At 43.2% G+C, this 27,028-nt stretch overlaps 1 protein-coding gene across 5 annotated transcripts in view; it reads left to right on the top strand.

Annotated features, from left to right (window-relative positions):
• CSGALNACT1 (chondroitin sulfate N-acetylgalactosaminyltransferase 1) overlaps positions 1-27,028 on the top strand; it is a 343,648-nt gene that overhangs the window by 276,339 nt on the left and 40,281 nt on the right. For all 5 annotated transcript variants that reach the window (XM_045879960.3, XM_054508640.2, XM_045879958.3 and 2 more), the window contains one exon: positions 14,207-14,423. In XM_045879960.3, coding sequence (XP_045735916.1) covers positions 14,207-14,423 — 217 coding nt within the window. The remainder of the gene's footprint in view (positions 1-14,206; positions 14,424-27,028) is intronic.

Here is a 27,028-nt window from a genome sequence, read left to right as displayed (position 1 = left end):
GTGGAGTCTTTTGGGTTTTCCACATAAAGTATCATGTCATCTGCGAAAAGAGAGAGTTTGACTTCTTCTTTGCCAGTTTGCATACCTTTTATTTCTTTTTGTTTTCTGATTGCTGTTGCTAGGACTTCTAGTACTATGTTGAACAATAGTGGTGAGAATGGGCATCCTTGACGTGTTCCTGATCTTAAGGCAAAGGCTCTCAGCTTTTACCCACTGAGGATGATATTCGCTGTGGGTTTTTCATAGATGGATTTTATGAACTTGAGGAGTTTTCCCTCTATCCCTACACTCTGAAAAGTTTTAATCAGGAAAGGATGCTGTATTTTGTCAAGTGTTTTTTCTGCATCAATTGAGAGGACCATATGGTTCTTCTCTCTCCTCTTATTAATGTGTTCTATCACACTGATTGATTTGCAAATGTTGAACCACCCTTGCATCCCGGGGATAAATCCCACTTGGTCATGGTGGATCCTTTTAATGTATTTTTGGATCCTATTAGCTAGGATTTTGTTCAGGATTTTGGAATCCATATTCATCAGGGATATGGGTCTGAAATTCTCCTTTTTGATGGGGTCTTTGCCTGGTTTGGGGATTAAGGTAATGATGGCCTCATAGAACGAGTCTGGAAGCTTTCCTTCTGTTTCTATTTTTTGAAACAGTTTCAGGAGAATAGATATTATTTCTTCTTTGAATGTTTGGTAGAATTCCCCAGAGAATCCATCAGGCCCTGGACTCTTGTTTTTGGGGATGTTTTTGATCACTGCTGCAATCTCGTTACTGGTTATTGGCCTATTCAGGTTGTCAGTTTCTTCCTGTTTCAGTCTTGGGCGTTTATAAGCTTTCAGGAAGGCATCCATTTCATCCAGGTTGCTCAGTATATCATTCTTAAAGCATCTATCCAACAAGAAGATCTAACAATTGTAAATATCTATGCCCCCAACATGGGAGCAGCCATCTACATAAGCCAACTGTTAACCAAAATAAAGAGTCATATTGATAACAATACATTAATTGTAGGAGACCTCAATACTCCACTCTCAGCAATAGACAGATCATCTAAGCAGAAAATCAACAAAGAAACAAGAGCTTTGAATGACACACTGGACCAGATGGACCTCATAGATATATACAGAACATTCCACCCTAAAACAATAGAATACTCATTCTTCTCGAGCGCACATGGAACTTTCTCCAGAATAGACCATATACTGGGTCACAAATCAGGTCTCAACCAATACCAAAAGACTGAGATTATTCCCTGCATATTCTCAGACCATTAAGGCTTTAAAACTGACACTCAATCACAAGAAAAAATTTGGCAGAAATTCAAACACTTGGAAGCACAGACCACTCTGTGCAAGAATGTTTGGGTCAACCAGGAAATCAAAGAAGAACTTAATTCATAGAAACCAATGAGAATGAAAACACATCGGTCCAAAACCTATGGGATACTGCAAAGGCAGTCCTAAGGGGGAAATACATAGCCATCCAAGCCTCACTCAAAAAAGTAGAAAAATCCCGAATTCAGCAGCTAACTCTACACCTTAAAGAACTAGAGAAAAAGCAACAAATGATGCCTAAGTCATGCATTAGAAGATAAGTAATTAAGCTTTGAGCAGAGATCAATGAATTAGAAACCAGAAACACAGTAGATCAGATCAGTGAAATTAGAAGCTGGTTCTTTGAAAGAATAAGATCGATAAACCACTGGCCAGATTTATCCAAGAGAAAGGAGAAAGGACCCGAATTAATAAAATTATGAATGAAAGGGGGAGAGATCACGACTAACACCAAGGAAATAGAAACAATTATTAAAAATTATTATCAATAACTATATGCCAGTAAACTGAGCAATCTGGATGAAATGGATGGCTTCCTGGAAACCCATTATTAGTTTTATGATGTTTTTAAAGTTGCTGTAGGAATTTCGTAGAGGCAATAGCTCTTCTAATCCTAGGATTATAATTGTGTTTCTTCTAGTTTTTTGTTATTTCGTGGGCACAGTGAATCATGTATTATTTAGTGCCTGTGTTGTATAGCTGGGGAAACTGAAGCTTTGAGAACTGACCTTATCCAAAGTCATAGAGAAAGTTAATGGTTGAATGGACTTAAAATTCAGGTCTGTCTCTCTCCTGGGCCAGATTATCTCTGTAGAACTTTCCCTGGCTTTGTTATCAAGTGTCACTTTATGACTTGCTACCTCATAGGGGTCTCACATGACCAAAATGTAGCTTGGTGTTCTGAGCAGATCATTGTATTAAAAAGGATGTTTCTCTTGGGTTGACATACCTCATAGTTCCCAATAGTCGGTATTAAAGTTATTTCTTGGTGTGCTTTTCACCCCAAAGGGAAAACTCTCTCATTATGTGTTGATTTTACTCTCTCATTATGTGACCATCCCTTGAAGACCAGGTTGAGGTGTGTGTCCATGTCTGAGTGTGTGTCTGTAGGGATGTGGAGGAAAGTGCAATTGAAGCTAATCTCAAGGGAGGGGGGGTTTCTTCAAAACATTATACCAGTTAGAATATACTTTTTTACCGTTTAAGATTCGGATTGTTATATTTTTGTTACAGCGGTTGTCCAAAAAGTATAAGAAATTCCACAAACAAATAGCCACACAAAACCCACAAATCTATGTTGGTGGCGAACAGGAAGTCCTCCTGAGCATAACTCACAAGGCCATCGCGATTTGGAACCTGCCTAATCCTTGAGCTTCCTGTCTTGCCGTGTTCTTCACTGGGCCCCTCTCTCAGCCTTACTGAACTTGAGGGCTTTTCTGAATGTACCATATCCTTCCCCAGTCCTGCTGTACACTATTGTATATGCTGGTCAGGCTGCCCGCAGAGTTCTCGAGCAGCCCGTGCTGAGTCTGTCCCCTACACAGTCCTCCTCCTCCACACCGCTCAGATACTTGCCTCTCTGGGAGGCTGTCCCCGAGTCTCCCCAACAGAAGTAGCACCCTTGGCCCTAAACACAGGTGCTACTTCTGTTGCTACAGCTGCTCGTGTCTGTTTTTGTGCTCTCCAGGGCAGATCCATGTTTTATTATCTCTGTGTACTCTAGTCTGTTATCAGTAATGGCAGGTGCTTTTTGAGGGATTGTTAAATGAATGAGTGACTGGATTAATGGGTTCACAGAAGCATATCCCATTATTTACTATCATCTTAGCTTTACTTACTGTCCTTGTGGCCCTGGAATGTTTGCAGGAAATGATACATTATGCAGATTTCATTTAAAATATTGCCAAGGTTTGGGCCAGAGCTCCAAACTTTGTATTATGAAGTAGATGTTCAAAGACCAAAAAAAAAAAAAAAAGGATTGGGGTTTAAAAGTGTGCTTTTCATGCTGGTTCTCCATGTTGGTGTGGGGATTGATTCCTCTTCCTTTTTGTGATCATCCTAGAAGCATCAGGGATAGTGGATCCATCCTTGTTATAGGACGTGTTTAGTGAACCTTTGGTCATAGCTCTAGTCCCATCAGAAACTCCATTGACTGGGACCGTCATTATTTATTACAATAGCTAATTCTTCATTTTTACTCTCTAACTTTTGTACTGGTTTGGGGTACACCAGTGGTTCCCAAAAGCTAGTCCTCAGACCCAATTTAACATGTCTGGTGTAGGGCCGAAGAGTCTGTCTTTTCTAAAGCTTACCAGTTTCTACTGGCATGGATGAATACAAGTCAATTAATATCTGTTATGGTAGAAAATTGTGACCTATGTTCTAGGTCTTCTGATTCTTTTCTTGCTCTTCAGCTTGGGGTGGTTTATGTGTAGTTCAGAAGTTCCACAGAAATATACATATTTTCCCCCAGATGGCCAGTGATTTGCTCTTACAGCCTATTTGTAAAGCTAAGATGAATTTTTACCACTAATTAGATGAGTTCGTCAAATACGATAAATGCTTATGTAAGATCCAACTAATGATTTTACTTGAAGCACAAAGCAGTTGTTGTTGATGCTTTGAACATACACTGTGATTCAATTTTAAGACTAAAAAGTAGGAACCCTGTGTCATTAAATATCGTGTTTAAAGTGGCACAAAGTGAGCAGTGAAGCCAGAGTTAGGCCGTGAGTCTCTGGCCTAGATGTTGGCCAAGCACAGAAGCCGTCAACAAAGCCAGGAGACTGCATGTGTCTGGCAGAGGGAAGGAGGCTGTTCTAATTATGTCAGTGTTGGGGGGGGTGTAGGTGTGATAGGGTGCAGGGTCTTGCTAACCAGTAAGGTGATGAGGGGATGGTATAGTCAGACAAAAGCTCATGATATCTGATAAAGGGCTATGGGATCAATGGTTTGAAAATTCCAGTTGAGACTATGCATTAGAAACGGAGTTCTCAAGCAACAGCTAAAAATAAAATCCTATTGCAATATTGCTCAAAATTTTCCTGACTTAAATATTATATGCTACTTTGCGTATTACCAGGCTTTTTACCAGAGTATTCAAGAATCCTCATATCTCTGGATCCACAATGATGAGTGACTGGATTCAGCTTCTAAACACATCAAATGCCAGTGTAGCATAGCAAGAGGAAGGCCTGCCCCAGGGCCCGGACCTCTCTGACCAAGAGCAGGCATGCATTAAATGGCTAATGGAGCAAAGTAGGATGACATGATAATTATAGTAGTAATAATAGTTATTAGGGTTATTGCTATTGCTGACATCACTGAGTACTTCCCATGTACCAGGCATGTACTAATTTATTTAATCTTTACAACAGTCCTATGAAGAAGTAAGTATTATTATTAATCCCATTTCTTAAAGATGAGGAAATTGGTGTCCATGAATGAATTGGTAATATATTAATCTTCAGAGATGAGTTTTAAGCCTGACTTTCCTGATATACTGTGGAAAGTTAAAGATTAGCTTTCTGAAGTGATCTTTGTTGATGTTTTTCTGTCCTTGAAAGTCAATCTTGAAAAGAAAGGAAGAGCAGAGAAGAAAGAATCATAAACATCCTTTTGATGGTAAAGTTACTTTCAAAGAGATTTACCATGACATGCTCTGAAATGCAGTCATTATGTCCATCATCTGTGAGGATACCACTTGTAACCTTGAACATGTTCCTTATTTAACTGCTATGAGGGCCTCAATTCACCTGTCTGTAAAAGGAAATGGGTAACTGGCTTACCTCGTTGGAAGACTTTTTTAGGCCTAAGATGAAGTTTCTGAGTGTGCTTTGAGAAGGAGACACCTGCAGTGTGTCCTCTGTTTTGGCAGTATGTTGCTCAAGTCATTTCACACAGACAGGCTCAGCGGTTGGCCAGAGACAATAACAAGGTCACACATTCCCTGCCCTTTGACCTTTTAACTCCTGCTCATTGCTGCTACCTGGATCTGAAGTGATCTGCTTTCCACAGCATCCTGGATGTACCGTCCCATGGTGTGTTGAAAGGAAGTTCTGCAGCCGTTTGGAAATGGGCCCTGACAGTGGCCGCTTTGACTCCCCCCGCCCCCGATGTTTGTTCTGGAATCCCTGCAGAACTCCCCACTATCTTAGTGCCCCACTGCTGTGTCGAGCCCCTTAAACTCCCTTTACCCCAGGTAGGTGTCTAGACTGTCATTTTTTGCCACTGGTTTCTTAAAGTTATGGAAAGCGATGGATCTACCACGTCTTCATAAGAAGCCCACAGTCCTTGAAGAATAAGAGCTCAGGGCGAAAACGAGATCTGTGTAGTTGGGGGTCTTGAGCGGCACATTGTGTGGTCTGGCTGACACAAGGGCAGGGAGGGAGCGAAAGTGCACAGGCTGGTTTCCAGGGCAGTGTGGGCCTTGTCATCTCCTGTAAGAGCCCTGCTTCTTCATTAAACTTACACATCATCAGAAATCCATTTTCCCCCAGGACTTCTGTTATACTTCTGCCTTCGGTCTCTCCATTGTTTATTCACACTCTGACCCATTCCGTATCCTTTGACCTGCCTTTCCTTAGGCTTTACTCCTCCTTCTCTAGCCTGGACCCCATAGTGTATTCCTTCAGCCACTTGCTTCCCAGTGCCCTGATTTCCTTGCCCTGCAGAGCCTGGCCCTAAATCAGTCACTCACTGTCTTTTCCCCTCCTTCGCCTGTTCTTCATGCTGCAGGAGAAAAGCCCCTGAAGTTCCATACATGCTGATATCAGTACAAATTTATGATCTCCAGCCCAGCTGCATTCTCTGGCCACCCTCCCAAGCCCCCAGCACCCCTTGCAAAGCCTGTATCCACCCTTAATCCTCTTGTCCTCAGCCTGACCTTCCTCCCACTTCACCGAGGAATTAACGATATTAGTTATCATGGGTTCCTTTGGCTCCTTGCCCCAATCCTGCACCACCTGCACCCTTGCTCTCCTACTTCTGCCCTGTTTGGGAGAATAGGTGATGCTGCTCTGTCCAAAACCGTGTCTTTTCTGGGTCATGGTTCCCCCCAACCTCTCACTTTGTCATTCCATCCATGCATCCTCATTGCCTGGTTCTATTTGTTCTTTCCTCTCAACATATGAAAGCTTGTTTCTTTTTCCTATTTTTTAAAAAGATTTATTTATTTATTTATTTGAGAGAGCGAGGGAGAGCCCATGAGCAGGAGGGAGAGAATCTTAAGCAGACTCTGCGCTGAGCACCAAGCCTGACATGGGGCTCGATCTCATGACCTTGAGATCATGACCTGAGCTGAAACCAAGAGTTGGACGCTTAACCAACTGCACCACCCAGGTGCCCCTTTCCTATTTTTTAAAAAATATTTTTTTTATTTATTTGAGAGAAACAGAGATAATGAGAGAGAGCATGAGTGGAAAGGAGGGAGAGAAGCAGGCTCCCCGCTGAGTAGGGAGCCCGATGCGGGGCTCGGTCCCAAGACCCCGGGGTTAATGACTGAGCCAAAGGCAGACGCTTAACCAACTGAGCCACCCAGGTGCCCCCCTGTTTTTTTTTTTTTTTAAGAAACACTGTCAACTCTAAGTTCCTCTGGCTGCTACTCTGTTGCATTCATCCCCTTCTAACCAAGCACCTTCCTTCCCACCCTCCTGCCCTACTCTGTGTGAGGGGTATGCATTAGGGTTGCAGAAACAGTTGTGGTTTCCATGGAGCTTACCTTCTAGTGATGGGAACAGTACGGAATAGGCGGGTCAGTAGACACCTTCACATAGTGTGCGGTGCAAACACTCAAACGGGTAATGGGAAAGCGGTGGCAGAGTGATGGGGCCGGGGGTTGGGGAGCAAGACCACAGGAGGCCTCTTTGAGGAGGTGGCTTTGGGCTGAGACTCACGGCGAGAAGGATCCAGCCATGCCTGGCCCCTGGGGGGAAAGCATCCCAGGCAGACAGGAGAGAAAAGGCAATGGTCCTGAGGCAGCAGCCGTCACTTGACAACTTCAAAGAGATGAAAGGAAAATACTCACCTCCCTCAACTTGGTGCTGCCGCTTCAGCTCTCATCACCCTTCACGTCTGGCCTGCAGCCCTGACACTTCTCTGAGACCCTCATTGGTCAGGTCACCAGTGATCTCCTGCTTGCCCTCCAGGGGGCCAGTTTCGTCCTTGCACTTAACCCTGATGTAACAGCTGGCACGGCTGCTGTCCCTCGCTCACTGGCGGGCTCCTGCCTTCTGCATCCTGGGCTCCCTCTTCTGTCCTTACAGACTTCCTGGCTGCTCCGACCCCCTGCATGCTGGGGACACCTACCTCTGTGTGTCAACGGGAGGCCTGTCTGCTGAGCTTCCATCCTCCTCCTACAGTGCTGGAAATCAGCACATCCGGGGCTCCACTCACAACCCCTTTCTCACCTGTAACTGGAGTCACACCACGTTTCTCCCTCTCCCCCACACACTACGTTTGTCCCATTTCTTGAGTTCTTTCTGCTTCTCATCCTCCCACTGGCACTAGCACTGTTTAGGCCTTTGTCCTTTCTTGCTGAAGCATTTTGGTTCCCTCCTCATGGCAATCTGAGCTCAATGCCTGTGGTCCCTCCACGCTCCCGCTGCTGTAAGGGGTCTCCCGGCTCCTCTGTGAACGACCCACCGTACTCCCCTGAGCTCTGGGCCAGCATGGTGTGCCCCACCTGACTCTCCAGCTTTGTCCCCCGTCTCTGTCCCATACGTAGCTTTTGCACCCCAGCTTCCCTGAAGTGCCTCAAGTTTTCGTTTTGTCAGTATCTTAGCTTATGTTGCTGTCTTTCCCCAGAATGCCCTCTCTGATTTTGCAGTCTTGGCAAACACCCACTCAGTCTTCAGTTCTGGTGAAATATCTCCTATCAAACTGTTCATACCTGCACTAGGTAGAAGACTCCCTCCTTTCTGTTCCCTTCCAGCTTAGGCAGACTCTCTTAGGGGCTTATCATGCATTTATGCCTGTGTTGCTTACCTATCTACCTTTCTCTCTGAGAGCACAGTGATTTTATGTTCATTTTTGTATTTCTAATATAAAACACAATCCACAGTAAATAATAAGAAAAATCAGTGAGGATGAGAGTAACCATGTCACATGAATATGAAACGTGTCAGGCTGGCGGGTCCCTGGTGAGGATCCCCGCCCACTGCTGTGCTGGAATCACAACATGCCCTCACTTCCTGTTTATTGTGAAGTACCTGATAGCCTTCATGAAGTGATAGGTGGGTTGTAGTTTTGTGGGGGAGAAAATGCCTCTGAAAAGCAAGTCAGCTGTTAGTAGTAGTGATGAAGTAAGGACGAGCTCTAAGTATGGTGAGGTTCTTAGAAATTTCTGGTAGATTAAGGTGATGAAGTTGTCTGCATGGCTTCGTAACAAGAACAGATACAAAATGCAATAAATAGAAGTAGGAAAAGGCAATTCCTGAATTGCTTCGGCAAGGACACCAGTCAGTGCAACCATTTCTTATCAAACAAAAGAAACACGTTTGGTGAAGGTTGAAAACAGTGATAACCTTGCGTCAGGACATGTCCAGAAGCTGCTATGGGCTGACGCACCGTGATGAGTGGAAAGCAAGGTGTGTACAGACAGTTCCCTACCCTGGCAGTTGAGGAAAAGCCTGAAAGTGGTTACTTTTTATTGTTTTTTTATGGGGAGAATTGCTTACGTGTAGTACCTGAGCATTTGAAGATTCGTGGCAGTCTCAGGACCTCCTCTTTCCCAAATGTCAAAAGTCTACCATTTTCCCTGAGAAAACAGAGCTGACAACAGATGGCACTGTAATAATGTCTCATTTATCTCACAGGGTCTGGGAATGAGATATTCCTTCTGAACAGGATTTTCTAACCGAAAACCACTAAAGCACCAAAATAGTTAAAAATTACTATTGGGAATAAAATGTTTCTCAGGTGTTTCTCTTCTTGAGCAGAGTAAGGAGGCTATGCTCTTACAGTGACATCTTCAAAGACGATTTACATGGGAGTGTTTTTATATTCAGTGTCTCAGACATTTAAAAAAAGTCAATCATGTTCTGTCTCTCCCCCTGCTGTCCTATGTACCTCTTCCAGCATCTCTGCCTGTTCTAGATTTCTCTTTTCCCATATACTCTTCCTTTTGTGGTTAGAAATATTTTTTTCATGAAAAAATTTACTACTTTGAATGCATTGTAGACTATGAATTTAGGGGACTGTTATTTAGTAACTGTTGCAATTGTGCGTTAGCATAAAAGAAAAGTTCTAAGGGTGGATGTGAAGCTTATCTGTGGGTAAATGAGCCCAACTGGTTTTCACAACAGACTTTCTATTGTTTATTCTGACTTCTGTTTTTCATGCTTCTGCATCTTTGCCCTGCTCTGAGCTGTTCCTGTTGTGTATGAAAGTGACCTCTAGGGAGTAAACCCTTGCACAGGATATGTTCCAGTCAGTCATTAAAGAATCTGGTGAACACGGGCAGATTGCAACTGCCCTGTGACTTAGTGTGTTCACCTGTAAATGACAAGGCTGTACTAGATGATCTCCAAAGTCCGTAGAGGCTGAAAGAATAGTTCAGCAAAGCAAAGTTTAAAATCTCGGCAGACCAGAGTGTCCGAGGATTGAGTGGCCACTTTAGGTTGAGAATGTCATGGGGATCTTCCCAGAGGATGAGGTCAGCTTTAAAAAGGACAGACGGTAGACTGGTGGGCAAGTGTGTCTTGAGAAAGCTCAAGGCCTCTTCAGAGGAGAACAGTTATTGTGGTAAAATATACATAACATAAAATTTACCATTCTATTTTTTAAGTGTACAATTGAGTGACATTAAGCATATTCGCACTGTTGTGTAACCATCACACTACCCATTTCTAGAACTTTTTCATCATGTCGGACCGAAACTCTGTGCCCATTAAATACTAACTCCCCATTCCCTGCTTCCCCAACCCCAGGTAACCACATCTGGGATCAGCAGTCCACTTTCTGTCTCTAGGAATTCGACTAGTCCAGACACCTCATATAAGTGCAACCATACAGTATTTGTCCTTTTGTGTCTGGCTTATTTCATGTGGCACATGTCTTTAAGTTTCATTCCTGTTGTGGCATGTGTCAGAATTTCCTTCCTTTCTAAGGCTCAGTAGTAGTCCATTTATGCATCTACCATGTCTCATCCATTCATCTTTTCATGGAGGTTTGGGTTGTTGCCATCTCTTGGTATTGTAAACACTGCGGGTATGAACATGTACGTACAAGTATCTGTTCGAGACTCTGTTTTCATTTCTTTTGGGTACACACCCAGAAGTGGGTGGATCATGTGATAACTCTATGTTTAACTTTTTGAAGAACTGCCAAACTGTTTTCCATAGTGGCCGTACCATTTTACATTCCCACCAGCATTGCAGGAGAGTTCCAGTTTCTCCAAGGAGGAAGAGTAGTTGTATATGCGCGTTATGAACTAGTTTGGCTGGAGCCCATCTTTCTCATGAGGCAGTGGCAAGACCTACAATTAGGACAGTAGATTGAGGCCATAGTATGGAGGGTCTTGAAGGCCTGGCCATGGTATTAGTACTTTATTCTCTAGACTGTAAGAAGCTGGTGAGGGAAGAGCAGGATTAGAATGGTGCTGTAGGAAGGTGAAGGGCCAAAGGATAGCCTTTGCAGGATGGATTGGGCCCTGGAAGTGGGACGTGGGTTGGCAGAGAATTGTAGTTATCCTGCTGAGAGACCTGAACTAAGCTCTGTGTGGGAAGGTAGGAAAGACAGGGATGACAGCGGAGACACTTCTGGGATCAGCAGGCAGCACTGACCACAACCTGTGGACACTCATATTGAGGGAGGGTAAGTAAGAGCATGAGGGTAAGGAGTGGTACCTCCTTGACATCCGGCATCTGTCATGACAACGTAGTCAGGTCCTACGTTGATGACAGGATGTAGAGAGGGGGCTTATGTCTGGTTAGTTCCTTGCCTGCTGAAGGAACAGACATTTGCAGTAGACCATGGAGCTATATCTTGGATGCCTGGGGGTGTCCCCACCTAGTGGGTCATTCTACATACAGCCTGGCCCCCTTGAGTAGCATAAGATGAGCACTAGGATATTTGCTCAGGAAGCAGAAACACCAAACTCAAAGTAAACTTAGTGTCAATGGAAAGAGGGCAGTTAGGGTATCTAACCCAAAATCTAAGCTAGGTCCAAAGTTTTTATTTTGATCTTTAATTTACATAATGCCTAAAAATGATGTTATCCTACACAAAGCCGGTTTGCTTTGCATTTGCTGGTATGCATGCCAGCTCATTGGCTGAAAGGCCATTTCTGTCTCAGAATCCTTCTGCCTGCCCCCTTTCTCCCAGGCTCTTTGTGTTTCCACCACTGAAGATTTCCAGGAGGCACGGGGACCCACTGAGGTGTCGTCCTTTGTGTTCCAAGCAGACCGAGAGTGCCAGTGTGCAGGTGTGGGAGGGCGTGCCTGCGGGTGTGGTGGGTGGATGGCTGGGTGTGGGTTTTAGTGGACACAGGTTGCAAGAGAGTTTTAAATAACTTATTTGAAATGGACTTAAGAGATCTAAATCAGATTTGTAAGACATAATTAATTTAATTAGTTTGAGTATGGGGAAATATGCTAAAAAGTTGATGCAATAACTGTTTTGAGGCATGGGATGTGGAAGACAGTGAGAAAGCAGCTGAAACTGTGGTGTGCACGCTCGGCCTGGGTGCGCTGGTGTCCACAGGAAGCGGTGCCACGCCTGGGGGCCACGGCCACAGCTGCTGCCTGTCGGGAGGCAGCTCCACTGACGTGCCTATGAGGATCACTGTCGTGAGAATTCTCACATTCCCGGGCTTCTCTCTAAGTAGATGCCCATCTCTTCACATGGGTTCGTGTATCTCCCTACCTGTATTTTCAAATCTGTGGATTCAGATTTTTAAAAGTTAATGATTCTTATCCTGGTGCCGAGAAAGAAAATGACTCCGTTAAAAAACCCTCTTCAACCCACGTACATTTTTATCTGCACATTAAGCTGTCAGCAGCCTTTCCCACGTGGACTGCTGTGTGGAGAAGGTGTGCTTGCTGACAGCAGATACCAGGAGCTTGAGGAGGCGCAGCCACCGACCCCTGGCAGGCCCCTCCCAGCTGTGCGGCCTCTGTTACCGAAAGCAACCCCTTTCTCACTCGCCCAGTCTTATTTTAACCCTGGAAGTTAGTGGTTTCCCCAGCTGCTGCGGAGAGCGCTAGAGGTGGCGGAGGGCTTGTTTCCTCAGCGAGTACTGATTGCCCGAAAGAATGAACAGACTTTGAAGGGAACTACTTCACATTTTCAAAGAAGTCCTTTGAGCTTCCTCAGACATGAACCTTCTTCTTTCTTCCATGAATGGCCTCTGCAGGGACTCTAAATTCTGTTCCAGCGTGAGCTCAGCAAAACCTCTCTCGCTTCCGTGGCTCTGAGGGCCGTTGAGCAGTATACCCTGTTACCCAACGAATCTATGGAGGCTTCAGAAGGGCACTCAGGCCTTGTCACTGTGTGCCCAGGTCCTTCAATCACCTGTGCTGGCTGCCAACGGATTGCGCAGCTTGATTCTCAAGGCAGGCCCTTGGGACAGCTGTGAGAAATGAGACTACCTGAAAATCTGCAGGACCAGACTCCTCTCTGGGGCTCCTGAAGGAGATCCAATCTTTGAAAAGGATCAAAGAGGCAGTAAAGCAGGCTGTGAGCGTGAAAAGCCCCTGTACGGCAGAGAGTGGAGCAGAGAACCCGGCCGTGTTTGTGAAGAAGACCTGTACTGCCCACAAAAGCAGAGGGAGTGAGGAAGAAAAGGAGGGCTGTGTTAGAGGCCTGAGAACTGTAACTCCCGTGGGCAGGCACTTCCCTGGAGATGTACTTTTGAAGCTACTCCAAGACTGGGAGGTGCATGCCAGCTAAGGTGGGGATTGGGAGGAGGGATGAGAGCTGCAACAGAAAACATGGCAAGTCAGAGGTAAAAGATGAAGGAGCTTGTCTGGCAATTTGTTGGATTCTTACAGGAGTTTTTTTCTGACCGTAGAAAAAAACACCCACAATACCAGTGATGTCGGGAAGGCAGTGGAACCTAAGCATTGGGAATCGTTTGCTTGATAGAAAAATTCTGTCGGGTCAGGCTCATCTTGAGAGTTGACGGGTGGCGACTGTGGCATTTCAGTACCAGTGACGTGGGGTAGAGCACAGTTTGGGGGGGCCTTAAATAGATATCCCAGGTAGTCTGGCTCGGGAGCACTGAGCTGTGCTACTTCTCAGAGGTAGGAGGGATGATATAGAATTAAATAAGATGTGTGCCTGCCACTGTGCTGGGTATTTTATGTGTTGTGCACTTTAACGCTTCCAGAAGCTTCCAGAGGGCCACTCTGAAGTGCTCCGAATAGATCGCTATGGTCAGTCCATCGGAAATGGTGTAATTTCTAAGAGATAATTTTAACATTCTTTTACAATTAAATAAATAGAATAACTATAGTATTTATCTAATCATATTGCAGAAAGAGTGGATAATAGCAGAAAAGAAAAAAAAAAAAAAAACCCACAACCCCACTCCACATCACAGCCGATCTTATTTTGGCATGTTTCCTTACTGTCCTTTTTTGAATACCTCTGTATAGTACAAATACAGTTTTGTATCCAACATTACACATTTCTTTCTGTGTTTATAGGAAGTCTTCAAAACTACGATTTTTAAATTGATGGTATTTTGATTTCTTTGGGGATTTTAAATATGGGAGCATTTTGGGTATTCTAATACTTATTACATGTAGAGATTTAATCTTAATTTAATGTTTTAAAAGGTATTTTGTGCTAGATCTCAGCTATAAAAAAATATACTCAGCAGCCAGGGTCAATTTTTAACACTCTCTTTGTGTCTCCGTTGACAGGGATCTACCGCACAGAAAAGGATAAAGGCACTCTGTATGAGCTCACGTTCAAAGGGGAGCAGAAGCACGAATTCAGACGACTCGTCTTGTTTCGACCGTTTGGCCCGATCATGAAAGTAAAACAAGAAAAGCTCAACATGGCCAACACGCTCATCAACATCATCGTGCCACTGGCGAAGCGGGTGGACAAGTTCCGGCAGTTCATGCAGAATTTCAGGTTTGTTTGTACATGTTTACCTTCCTCTGTGTGGCATGTGTTAAAATGCTGATATCATTTCCCGTCATCTCCCTCCTTTCTCCAGCCAAGTACAAAGGCCCCTTTCTCTTCTTGTTCAACTGTTCTCTTCATGTAAAGTTTATCATTTGCATTTGCCTTTCCCTAAAGCAATTAGAAAACTGTCAGACAAGCAGATTTACCTTCAGAAGGGGAAATTCTGAGGGGTGGCTTTTCATCAGGACCTGCAGAGATGGCCTCATGCCTGCTGTGTCCAGGTCTAGCTTGAGTTTAGGCTCAGGTTTGGGGACAGCACAGGCCACGCTGTCTCATCAACGGTGTTAGGCTTCTCTCAGACTCTCGAAGGCCAGGGCCACCATGGCCCATGGACTTGGCTGGAGGATGTGCACCCTCAGCTGCGGGAGGCCTTCGTTGGCTGTCCTGCTCCTGAAGTGGCTGGGATGGATTGAATCAGAATCCATTTTTTATTCTAACCTACATCTCCTCAGAGACTAAATTTAGAATTATACCAAGAAGTTTCCAAGCACTCGCTTTTATAGCTATTCAAGAAGACTAAGTAGGGTTTCATTTTCAGATGCAGTAATGTAGTCTTTACATATGTGTCTTGAAGCTCTTTACTGTGCAATGTTGGCTCTTGTAAGCTATCATGGTTAACATTCATATATTGGTTCACCTAAATTAGCTCACTTACGTAGCCAGCTTACTGTAAAGATAAAGGTTATATGTGTCTAATTATAAATCTTGGAAGATCAAATTTATTTTTATTTTTTAAATTTTTAAAAGATTTTATTTATTTGTTTATTTGAGAGAGGGAGTGAGCACAAGTGTGGGGGAGGGGCAACAGCAGAGAGAGAAGCAGACTCCCCGCTGAGCAAGGAGTCCAATGCGGGGCTCGATCCCAGGACCCTGGGATCATGACCTGAGCTGAAGGTGGACGCTTAACTGACTGAGCCACCTAGGCTCCCCTCAAACTTATTTTTATTTTTATTTATTTTTTTTAGAGAGAGTGAGTCGGGGGAGGGGCAGAGGGAGAGGGAGAGAGAATCTTAAGCAGGCTCCATGGAGCCCGATGTGGGGCTCCGTCTCACAACCCTGAGATCTATTCAAGAGTCTGACGCTTAGGGGCACCTGGGTGGCTCAGTTGTTAAGCGTCTGCCTTCGGCTCAGGTCATGATCCCAGGGTCCTGGGATCGAGCCCCGCATGGGGCTTCCTGCTCCGCGGGAAGCCTGCTTCTCCCTCTCCCACTCCTCCTGCTTGTGTTCCCTCTCTCGCTGTGTCTCTCTCTGTCAAATAAATAAATAAAATCTTTAAAAAAAAAAAAAAAAGAGTCTGACGCTTAACCGAGTGAGCCACCCAAGTGCCCCTCAAACTTACTTCTAATCTTTTATCACTAAGTTCACATTATAAATTCATATTATATCACAGTAATGCTCAGTATAAGGGTGTGGTTGATACTTCTCAAAATTCTAGATAATGAATGCAATCTTTTTAAAAGTTTTACATTTGAAGGCTAACCTTTATCTAAATAAATTTTAGGGTCAGAATCCAATAGTCTTAAAAGAGGCCTTTGGAGGTCACCTGGTCTAATCCTCCCTTAGTTCAGAATCCCTCCAGAGCATCCCTGACATCCGTTCTCTGCAACGTGTGTGTGTGTGTGTGTGTACATGAGCATGCGTGCCAGGTAACAAACTGCCTCCTTCACTAGGCAGGCTGCTCTGTTGTTGAGCAGCTCCAGATAGGAAGCTTGCTATTATTTGGACCTGCAGTCTGCCTCCCTGTGATTTCAACCCGGTGGGTCTAGTTCTAGCCTCTGAGGAAATGACTGAAGAAATCCATTTCCTCTTAGACATGAGAGCCTTTCACATCTTTAAAGACAGCTGTCACAATGCCCATTGTCTTTCTTTTCCAGGTTCAGCAGTTGTGCCTTCAGTTGTGACACCATGCAGAGGAGGGTGGGCTGATCTTGTCATCTGCTCCCAATCTGTAGAGACCCTGTGGGCACCATCCTCTGAGTGTTGGCCGTGTCCCCTGGCTCCGGTAGTTAAGTGTCTATGGAGCTTTGGCTTCTGGCAGCCTTCCTTTGGTGTTTCTGTGTCCCCTGCCTTCTCTTTGGGATGTCAGAGGGCTGCTGGTTGATTCAGCATAATTTCCCGAGGACTAAACCTGTGGTTGGCACTAGGCATTAAGTCAAATCATTGCTTCCGTTCTAGGACTCGTTTCCGGTAAATTTCTGTGGCCGGAAGCTGCCTAGAGTTCACCGGATGAAGGGCCCTGAGATTGGCGTCAGGCCGGCGTGAGGACCCGCCGCGGGGCGTGCTGGGCGCGGCGGCGTAGTGGTCACGCTAAAGCAGCGTCCGCTTGGTTCTCTGTGTAGGTCCCGGGCCCAGAGCAGCAGGATTCTCTTGGTTTTACAGGACCGGCTCTTGCCGTAGTGTCGTGAGGATTGCAAATACTTAACGATAGGACTAAAACTAGAAGGGAAATATTGTTGAAACAGGTAAAATGACCAGCTTGCCAGTCTCCAAAATTGAGATAGTGAAATGAAATGTAATTCTAGTTCATGTTTTAAAAACAAATAAAATGCCCGCTGTGGCACAGAGGCAGGAGAGGAGGTGGGTGGGAAGGCTTACGACTTGGGTAGGATATTTGGAAGGCCTGTGTGTGCCAGACACGCGACCAGACGTCGGGGTAAGGAGGTGAGTTCCAGAGGTGGTGCCTACATTCCCGTGGCCTAGAAGCCACGCGAACGGAGCTCGGAGCTGCAGCAGAAACAGAGACAAGGGGCAGTGGGCGGCAAGAAAGGCTTCCCAGCCCAGAGGAAGCCGAGTGGGGAGTTTGCTCTGTACTCTAGGGGTTTCTGAGTGTGTTGGGTCTCTGAAAACAATGAGATAAGAAAGGGTACTCAAACCTGAGAGTATTTAATTCTGTGTCAGAACTTAGTATAGGTGGCATTTCAAATCAGCCAGCAGAGAATGGATTGTTTAGTGTATGGCTTTAAGACAACTAATCAAACATAGCAGAAAATATTTAATTCTTACTGCATACCAAAACTCTAGAGTAAACGCTGGTCAGTTAAATATTTAAATAGAATTAATACAAACAAAGTATTGGGGAAAAAATATAAGGAGCTATTTATTAAATATTTGACGTTATCTTTATGAAATCCTTTTTGTCATAACATTAGCAGATATTAACTCTGGCTGGAACTGAAGATGGCATTATGAGTGACTTTTGTTTTCTTCTTTTGAATTCGGTTTTGTAAATTTTTATGTAGTTACCATATGTTTTGTGTTTTTTTTAAAAATTCAACGAAAGATTTTTTTTGGCTGTTATAATTTAAACATGGATTTTTAGTTTGTAAAATGATATATAGCTATTATAAGATATTTAAATAATATAGAACACAAGGAATGAATTATTTAAAAATCCACTCCTCCCAAATTAACCATTTTTAACATTAATTAACTCTATTGTAGGTACTTTTCTTTGAATATATGCAGATAGAAGAATAACTTGCTAGCTAGAAATAATTTAATACAGCGTGAGATATACTATATATTCTGTTTTTAATTAATTAATTACTTTTTGCCTGACTCAATTTATAGAAGCGAATCCAAAGTATAAATTCAAAATCTGAAGTATAATCTGAAAAAATTGCTGATCTTTAATAAAATGTTTCTCCGCTGTAAGAGATATTATTAGCTCTGAAGAGATCCCTCTAAAATTATCTTTTTTTTTTAGAGAGAGAGAGAGAGTGGGGGAAAGGGCAGAGGAAGAGTGAGAGAGAGAATCTTAAGCTGGCTCCACGCTCTTCATGGAGCCCCATGCGGGTATTGAGCTCACGACCCTGAGATCATGAACTGAGCCTAAGCCAAGAATTGGACGCTTAACCAACTGAGCCACCCAGGCGCTGCTGAGATCCCTCTAAAATTTAAAAAAGAAAAAAAAAAAGATTTTGCACAACAGAAAAGATTGGAATCATTATGTATTTTTTGCTGCATATTCTCAATTTAAACTGGAATGACTGAAAAATCACCTGAAGAGGAGGAAATCAGCACAGTCATACTTCCTCCCTCTCCTACATCCCCTCTTCCAGTGCCCTGGCCGTCTATTATTTTTACCTTATCAGGGGTTGCAGCCTTTGTGTTCTGTTTTGTAGCCACAGAGCCTGTGTGTAAGTGGATTTCGTGGACCCATCAGCAGCCCTCTGACAACAGTGGCTTCAGTCCTGAGGTCTTGGTTGGCTAGATTTCATGGGTGAGATTTTTTTTCAAGAAGTGTCCTATGTGCTAAGAGTGGAATGTCTACTTATGGTCATTTTAATTTAAGGATAACTTGGTTGGGCTTAAAATTCTTAGGACACAGTTTCTTTCTTCGGAAGTTGGTAGACATTCTTCTGGCATCTGATGATCCCACGGACAAATGTTAGGACAACTTTATTTCGCTTCTCCTGAGAATGACTTACTTTTGCCTGAGTGCCTGAAGAATTCCTTCTTGAATCTTGAATCCTAATAGCTTCATCAGGATACGTCTCATCGCAGTGTCTTGTTCTCGCTCAGATTTTCCTGTACTTAATCAAGTTTTCTTTTTTGTTTTGTGGATTCTTTCATGTCAGGAAAATTTTGCGGTGTTTTAATTTTGTATTAGCTTCTATTTCTTAATGCTAGTCTTAATGCTGCTTTCACATAAGGCTTTCCTCGAGATGAGCAATTTGATTTTCAGATGCATCTATTCTGTCCCTAGCTATGCTTAATTTATTACTTTTGTGTGTTTGGGCGGCCACCTTATTTTCTCAGCACAGAATGTGCCTTTTAATCTGTTGTTTTTATCATTTCTTCTTTGAACTTTCTTTATTGAATTCACATTTTTTTTAAGAAAGTGAAATGTGTAAGATATTTTCTTCTGTTTGAATTGTATTTTCTTTCAGACTAGGTTTTTCATTTACTTTTCGAATGCTGTTGGCTTTCTTGTTTCTCTCTTTTTTTTCTTCCTTTAATTTTGATACTCTTCTTGAAACATAGTTGCTGTGAGGTGGCCCTTCATCTTCCTTCTGCCTGGCATACAGAGGGCCACACAGACTGTTTGCTCTGACTTTGTAGGGGTGGGTTCTCCTTTGCTACCTCCCCGTCTTGATGGAGAACTATTTGTGTCCCACTTCTGGCTATATTCTGAGGGCAGGGTATTTATTGTTCTATTCACTTTATTTGTAGTCTCCAAGAACAGAGAAAACTCAATGGAGGCTTTGTGCGGCCTTTGTTGGAGGTTCCCTATTCCCGTGGCTCTTCTGTGCCCTGGAATGGATTGGATATGAGCTGTGCTGGGCTCACTCTGCCTAGTGGTGGGTGGGTCTTTGTCCTCAGGGGAGGATGATTTGGCTCTGAGAATGGGCCCTCAGGGAAGGGCTGAGGCCTGGAACATCAGCCCCATGAGTTTCCTTCTCATCTCCACCTGTTGTCTTCAGCAGCTATCCCAACCCCCCCCGCCCCCCACACACACACCAAATCAAAAAGAGGAAAGAAGATAAGGTTTGGGCCTTCTGTTTAATGATTGGCGCTGTGTGTGTGTGTGTGTTGTGGAGGGTATATATAAGATGTTTCATCTGACTATCAGCATTTCCCATCCCTTCTTTTTCTGCTCTTAAGAAGGATCTTGACTATGATCATCTTTTTTTCCTTTGCTTCTGCCCACTCCACCTTTTTTGCAGGGGTTAGTTTACAAAGTGTAATGAAGAGAGTCCTAACGTCCTCCTCTACTTTCCATGTGAGGTGGAGAGACCATGTATTCCACTGTGGCTCTTCCTTCATGGAGATCCTGAATTGGGATTTGGGCCCCATCTCTCCCCAGACCAGCTGTTCCCCTCGGCCACCTTCTCCCCGCCTGGACTGCCTCCCCAGCTCTTCTGGAGGGAGTAGATGGAGCCAGGAGCCAGGAGCCACATGAGGGGAAAATCAAATCTTCTGTTTCTCCCACTGTCTTCTTGTCTTCCATGTGAAGATTTACATCCTGTTCATTGGTCATTTATTAGTAGTAAGACTTGCCATTTGCCACTATTTTTGGTATAGGGTTTGTAATGATCAGTGTGAGATTAATGTATTTAAAACATTATCTTTCCAGTGCATGTCTTTTAAAATGTAGACACCCTTTGTTCTGACACCATTTGAATGAGGAATCTTTTACAAGTTGCTTTATGTATCTGGCTTTAGTATCTTCTGTAAAATCAAAGTACTGGTCCAGATGGCTCCCCTTGTAGCTCTGACACTGGTTATTACCGATAGATTTAGGGTTTTGTTTTGTTTTTCACTTCAGCATCAGTTTGCTAACTATTCACCTAGAAAAGAGCCAAATGACTAAGAATTATAACAAAGATGCCTTCTTGGATAGAAGAAATAGATGTAGAACCCAAAATTCCCCCAGAGAGAATGGCCCCTAGGGAGAACTGGGTCTGAGAAATCAGCATACTTGGGGTGAAAGCCAGGCATGGGGTACAATCTGCAAGGAACCAAAGACCAAGTTTTCATGTTCCAGAACCATGTCGGGGGTGGGCCCTCCGGACAAAAATGATTCCTGGGTACATGGAATATATGGACTAAGCTTTTTATTCTCATTTTATTCTCATTATTATTTGAGTCATGTCAACTAATCCTAAAAATTATTTGTGTTTACAAAAAATACCGATTTAATAAAACCATTTTTATAAAGGTCATTAACAAAGACTGATTAACAATGCGGAATGGAAGGTGGGTGTGCCTGGAACCCGGAACCAAGGGAAACAGTTGCAGATTGTCAAAAATGCCAGCTCTGAGCTTTCTGTCAGACAAAGGGACAAGGGGGAAACTCAGGCTGGTTTACTTCCGCCCTCAGTAGTTAATGAAGAGAAGGCTGCTATTTGTTGGGGCAAAAAGCTTTCTCATAGTACTAGACCCTAACGGCCTTTATTGAAGTGGCAGTAAGCATTAAATGAGAGCTATTCCTGGGATTTACAAGACATTACAAAGCTAAAGCTTCAGTATTACTGTCTCTGTGAGTAGGAATACAGCTGGCAGGAGCACCATGGACCGTTCTGATCTGGCTACTGGGGGCCGCTTTGTGGCGCCATTGTTGTTCATGGAGATGAGATGGCTTTGTACTATGGCAGCCCGGTTCTCTGTTGCTGTCATTGTAGTCCTGGCCTGTGGAGGATCTTCACAGGCACTGGGCGCTGTTTCCTCTCCCATGAATGCTCCACATGACTCCCTTGGGGTTTGGGGGACTCCATCATTAAGGACCCCTTTACCTGTGGCCAGAAATAGAGGGAGTGTATCCAGGAGAACTTGCTTCACATCTAGCCCTGTTTTTATGTTTCCCCTTTGCCCAACAGCGTATTAACTTAAACCCACCTCCTCCTGCTTTTCTTCTTTTTTTTAATCACCTGATTTGCCTTTGAAACTATTCTCATATTTGCTTCTTGGCTCTTTAGTTTCCCTTGGCTTCTGGGTTATAGGTCTCAAGCTCATTAGTTATTTCAAGGTATAGTTTGTGATAGCAGAAAGAAACTCATAATAACAAAGCTATAGATTGTCTTTGTATCCTTTCTCTGAGCCTCTCCCAGAAAAAAAGGGATTTTTAAGCAAATGGTTTTTTTTATGATTTCTAAAAATCTTTCCCAGTTCATTTCAAATTTGCTTGATTTTTATTTTGACTACTTCCAGCTGGTCTGAGAACCCTTTTTCACGTTGCTATGATTCTCCTCAGACTTTGGTAGTTAATTTTGTTTTAATGTTCTTTCTTTCCTTCTTCTGACTCTTCTCTCATCCCTCTCAAAGCATTTATGATATTTTCAGTATCAGGGACATCTTTTACTTAAAATTTCTTTAGTCATATTTTAATCCCTTTTCTGCCTAGAACTGTGAAGATGTTTCTGGAGATTTCTGGATCTTTAAAAAACAATGACTATAGACTCTCCAGACCAAAATGAGCCTTGAGGGTAGGGCTAACTAACCTGGTGTAATTTAGAGTATAATAGAAAGGCTTCAGGTCATCATCACATTGCGCATTGTTGTTGAGATAGGCCCCTGATCTTCTTGGTTTTTCAGAAGGAAAACTAATGTAGTTTCCATTACAGTATTATCCTTCCTCCCACTCATGCCCCTCTGCCTCTCCCATGGGCCCTTTCTCTATTCATGCACCAGTGTTGCCCCTAGGAAAGTTTTAGGGTTCGTATGTTTGAGAAACACTAATTTACATCATTCACCTTATTTGGAGAAAAGTTTCTATTTTGGGACCTAATAGTAGTTGTTTCTTGGGGCGCCTGGGTGGCTCAGTTGGTTAAGCAACTGCCTTCGGCTCAGGTCATGATCCTGGAGTCCCGGGATCGAGTCCCACATCGGGCTCCCTGCTCGGCAGGGAGTCTGCTTCTCCCTCTGACCCTCCTCCCTCTCATGCTCTCTGTCTCTCATTCTCTCTCTCTCAAATAAATAAATAAAATCTTTAAAAAAAAAAAGTTGTTTCTTATTTCATTTGAGCCACAGAATATGTGAAAACATCTACCCAAGATCAGTTGGAAACGATTCCATTTGCTCTTCTGAAATGGGCATCCAGGAGAGTGGGTCCTGATTGCTTGGTTGAGAGTCAAAAATCAGGCTCATTTCTTTAACACTGATCAGACTACTCGAAAAATGGAATCCAGGAATTGTATATTAATTAACTTGGGGCAAGGGAAGGGGAGAGGACCCACCAAACCAAAAGAAGAATGTTATTTTTTTAAAGCCCAATTTCAGGAGGCCCCAGTCACTCTCTCTTCCCTCTTCAGGGTAGTACCTAGTCCTTTTTTCCAATGCCTTTTGGCTAAGCAGTTTCTTCCTGTTGGCAGTGCAGACCATAGGTAGCATTTGGAGACTAATGAGCTGTTATGTATTTATTACCTCATTTGCACGGGACATAATTAAAGGTAAATCATAGATTTTCTTCTCATACCTGATATATTTGAGTAGAAAATTGACTTAGAAAAGAGTAGTGATATAATTTCCTTGCAGCTATGCCTCCTGAGCTAAGAAAACACTTTCTCTGCTCCTCTCTACGTGCGTGGAGCCTGTCAGGGCTCAGCTTAAATACTCCCTCTTCCTTGAGAGCCCTTCTCCATCCCTCAAAAGAAAGTAATCACACTCTTCTCAGTCTCTTGGCTCACCACACCTCCAAACCATTGCTGCAGATAGTCCATCCTGCCTTATGCTCTTTAGCTGTCCATTCCTTCCAATACACTATAAGGTCACTGAGGCAGGTAGGGTGACCAGTTGTACCAGTTTGCTTGGGACTGAGGCATTTGTCAGGACATGGAGAATCCCAGGCAAACCTGGGTGGTTGGTCCCCCTACAAGGCGCCATAAAAGGTTACATTTTAAAATCTTATTCCAATGAGAATAGAGCATTGCACCACAAAGTTACTCAGTAGATATTTTTGAATCCATGTTTCCATAGGCCATTTAGCCTGAATTATAAAAATAACTACCCCTAATTATATATAAACACAATTTTCCTTCTCTCTGTCACTTTCTGTGGTAAGAGGTCCAGCTTCTTGTGCCCTCCCAGTCTTTCTAGGAATCCTCAGGGATGTTTCGCATATGCTCAAATACAAGTTCAGCTTCCACGGACTGCTCAGGCATCAGCTGCATGATGCCAACGCACTGCTTCTGACAACAGCCAAAGTTGTTGGCACTTGCTAATGCCACGGAGGCTGCTGGTGCAGCCACCACTGTGCCAACACTGCCACACTAATTCCCTAAAAGTCCTGGCTGGAGCTCCCGACACCCCCTCATAATCGTATTTTCTGTAAAGAGAGCCTTTCAGCATTTCCTGCAGCTCCATCTCTCTCTAGGGCTTACCCGTGAGTCCACAGGAACCAGCTGGAGAGCAGGACAAACCCTGGGGACGTACTCTGTTTTCACAGACATGCACCCCTCTGATAACTCCAGTATTCTGCTGAACCTGATTCTTCCTTAAGATAGTGGTTCTGACCAGGGGGGCTATTTTGCACCCTCTACCCTGGCACATTCGGTAAAATCTGGAGACTTTTTTGGTTGTCACAACTGAGCTGGGGGTTGGGGGTGCTACTGATGTCCAGTAGGTAGAGGCCAGAGATGCTGCTAGACCTCCTGCTATGCACAGGACAGCTCTTTCCACAACAGGGAATTCTCTGGTCCAAAATGTCGATGGTGTGAAGTTGAGAAACCCTACTTTAGGATGCGTTTTCTCCCTAGGAGTACAGCACTTCCTCCAAATAGGCCTTGGGTTCCCCTGTCCCCTATTCCACCAGATTGCACAGTCATATCTGACTGGTCCCATCAGGAACACAAGTGAACAGTCCTTCCCCATGGCCAGTTTACATTTGGAGTTTGGTTGAGACTTCTTCCATCTTCCTCCTAGCCACACAAACCCATTCCACTTTGTGGCAGAGTCCTAGATAGGTAAGACCAAAGCTGTGAGATTTCAAAAGTACATCCTTCATCCTGCTCAGGTAACCTGAGGTATACAAATACCAGGCTGGTCCTTAGGAAAGCTGGATTGCGTGCCTGGCTGCCTCCATAGCTTGGGCAGGTCACTGGAACTCCTTTCCTTATCTCTGTACTGAGAGTGTAAATGATGGTCAAGTAGTTCTTTCCACAGTGCAGTCGTTCAGATGAGTAACAGAACTCAAAGACCGTGATGTGCCTTCTTGAGAAATAAAAATACAGCTGTAAAAGTGACTGTGAAACATGTTTTCTGACTGAAAGTATATCTTAATTAGTCCCTGTACTCTGTGGCACAATATCCTCAGGGAGAAGGAACTGTTGTTTTCCAGAAAAAAAAGTCTTGAAAAGACAAGGTCTTTGTGGGCTGCCTTTTGTTTTGTTGATGGTTTCCTTTGCTGTACAAAAGTTTTTTATTTTGGTGTAGTCCCAGTAGTTTAATTTTGCTTTTGTTTCCCTTGCCTCAGGAGACATATCTAGAAAAATGTTTCTACGGCCAATGTCAAAGAAATTATCGCCTATGTTTTCTTCTAGGAGTTTTATGGTTTCAGGTCTCACATTTAGGTCTTTTCATCCATTTTGAGTTTATTTTCATACATGGTTTAAGAAAGTGGTCCAGTTTCATTCTTCTGCGTGTGGCTGTCCGGTTGTCCCAACACCATTTGTTGAAGAGACTGTCTTTTTTTCCATTGGATATTCTTTCCTACTTTGTTGAAGATTAGTCATGGGTTTATTTCTGGCCTGAATTATGTTTCATTGATCTATATGTCTGTTTTTGTGCCAGGACCGTATAGTTCTGATTACTACAGCTTTGTAGTATATCTTGAAATCTGGTATTGTTACACCTCCAGCTTTGTTCTTCTTTCTCAAGATTGCTTTGGCTATTTATGGTTCCATACGTATTTTAATATTATTTGTTCTAGTGCTGTGGAAAATGCTGCTGGTGTTTTGATAGGGATTGCAATAAATATATAGATTGCTTTGGGTAATATGGACATTTTAAGAATACCGTTTCTTCCAATCTATAAGCACAGAATAGCTCCATTTGTTTGTGTCATCTTCAGTTTATTTCATCAATGTCTTATAGTCTTGGGAATACAGTTCTTTCACCATCTTGATTAAGTTTATTCCTAGGTATTTAATTATTTTTGACACAATTGTAAATGGGATTGTTAATTTCTCTTTCTGCTACTTCATAATATTAGTGTATAAAACACAACAGATTTCCATATATTAACTTTGTATCCTGTGACTTTACTGAATTCATTTATTAGAAGATATTTGCCAAAGACATATTTGATAAGGGGTTAATATCCAAAATATGTAAGGAACTTATACAACTCAACACCAAAAATAATAATAATAATAATAATAATAATAATCTGACCAAAAAAATGGGCAGAGGATCTGAATAGACATTTTTTCCAAAGAAGACATCCAGATGGCCAACAGACACATGAAAAGATGCTCAGCATCACTCATCATTAGGGAAATGCAAATCAAAAGCACAATGAGGTAATCACCTTACACCTGTCAGAATGGCTAGAATAAAAAACACAAGAAACAACAAGTACTGGTGAGGGTGTGGAGAAAAGGAGTCCTCGTGCACTGTTGGTGGAATGCAAATTGGTGCAGCCACTGTGGAAACAGTATGGAGGTTCCTCCAAAAGTTAAAAATAGAATTAACTATATGACCCAGTAATTCCACTTCTGGGTATTTACCCAAAGAAAATGAAAGCAATAATTCGAAAAGATATATGCACCCTTATGTTTATTGCAGCATTATTTATGATAGTCAAATCATGGAAGCAACCAAATGTCCATCCATAGATGAGTGGATAAAGAAGATGTGGTATATATACAATGGAATATCACTCAGCCATTAAAAAAGAATGAGATCTTGCCATTTGCAACAACATGGATGGACCTGGAGATTATAATGCTGAGTGAAATAAGTCAGAGAAAGACAAATACCATATGATTTCACTCATATGTGGAAGAAACAAAACAAATGAACAAATAAAGAAAAATGAGACAAGCAAAAGAACCCCAGCGGACTCTTAAATACAGAGAACAAACTGGTGGTTGCCAGAGGGGAGGTTGAGG

Source organism: Mirounga angustirostris, unplaced genomic scaffold (genome assembly GCF_029215605.1).
Source record: "Mirounga angustirostris isolate CCGP_5_RB_7025 unplaced genomic scaffold, mMirAng1.0.hap1 SCAF_2, whole genome shotgun sequence".
Classification (NCBI taxonomy): Eukaryota; Metazoa; Chordata; class Mammalia; order Carnivora; family Phocidae; genus Mirounga; species Mirounga angustirostris.
This window is presented reverse-complemented; position numbering and strand designations above follow the sequence as displayed.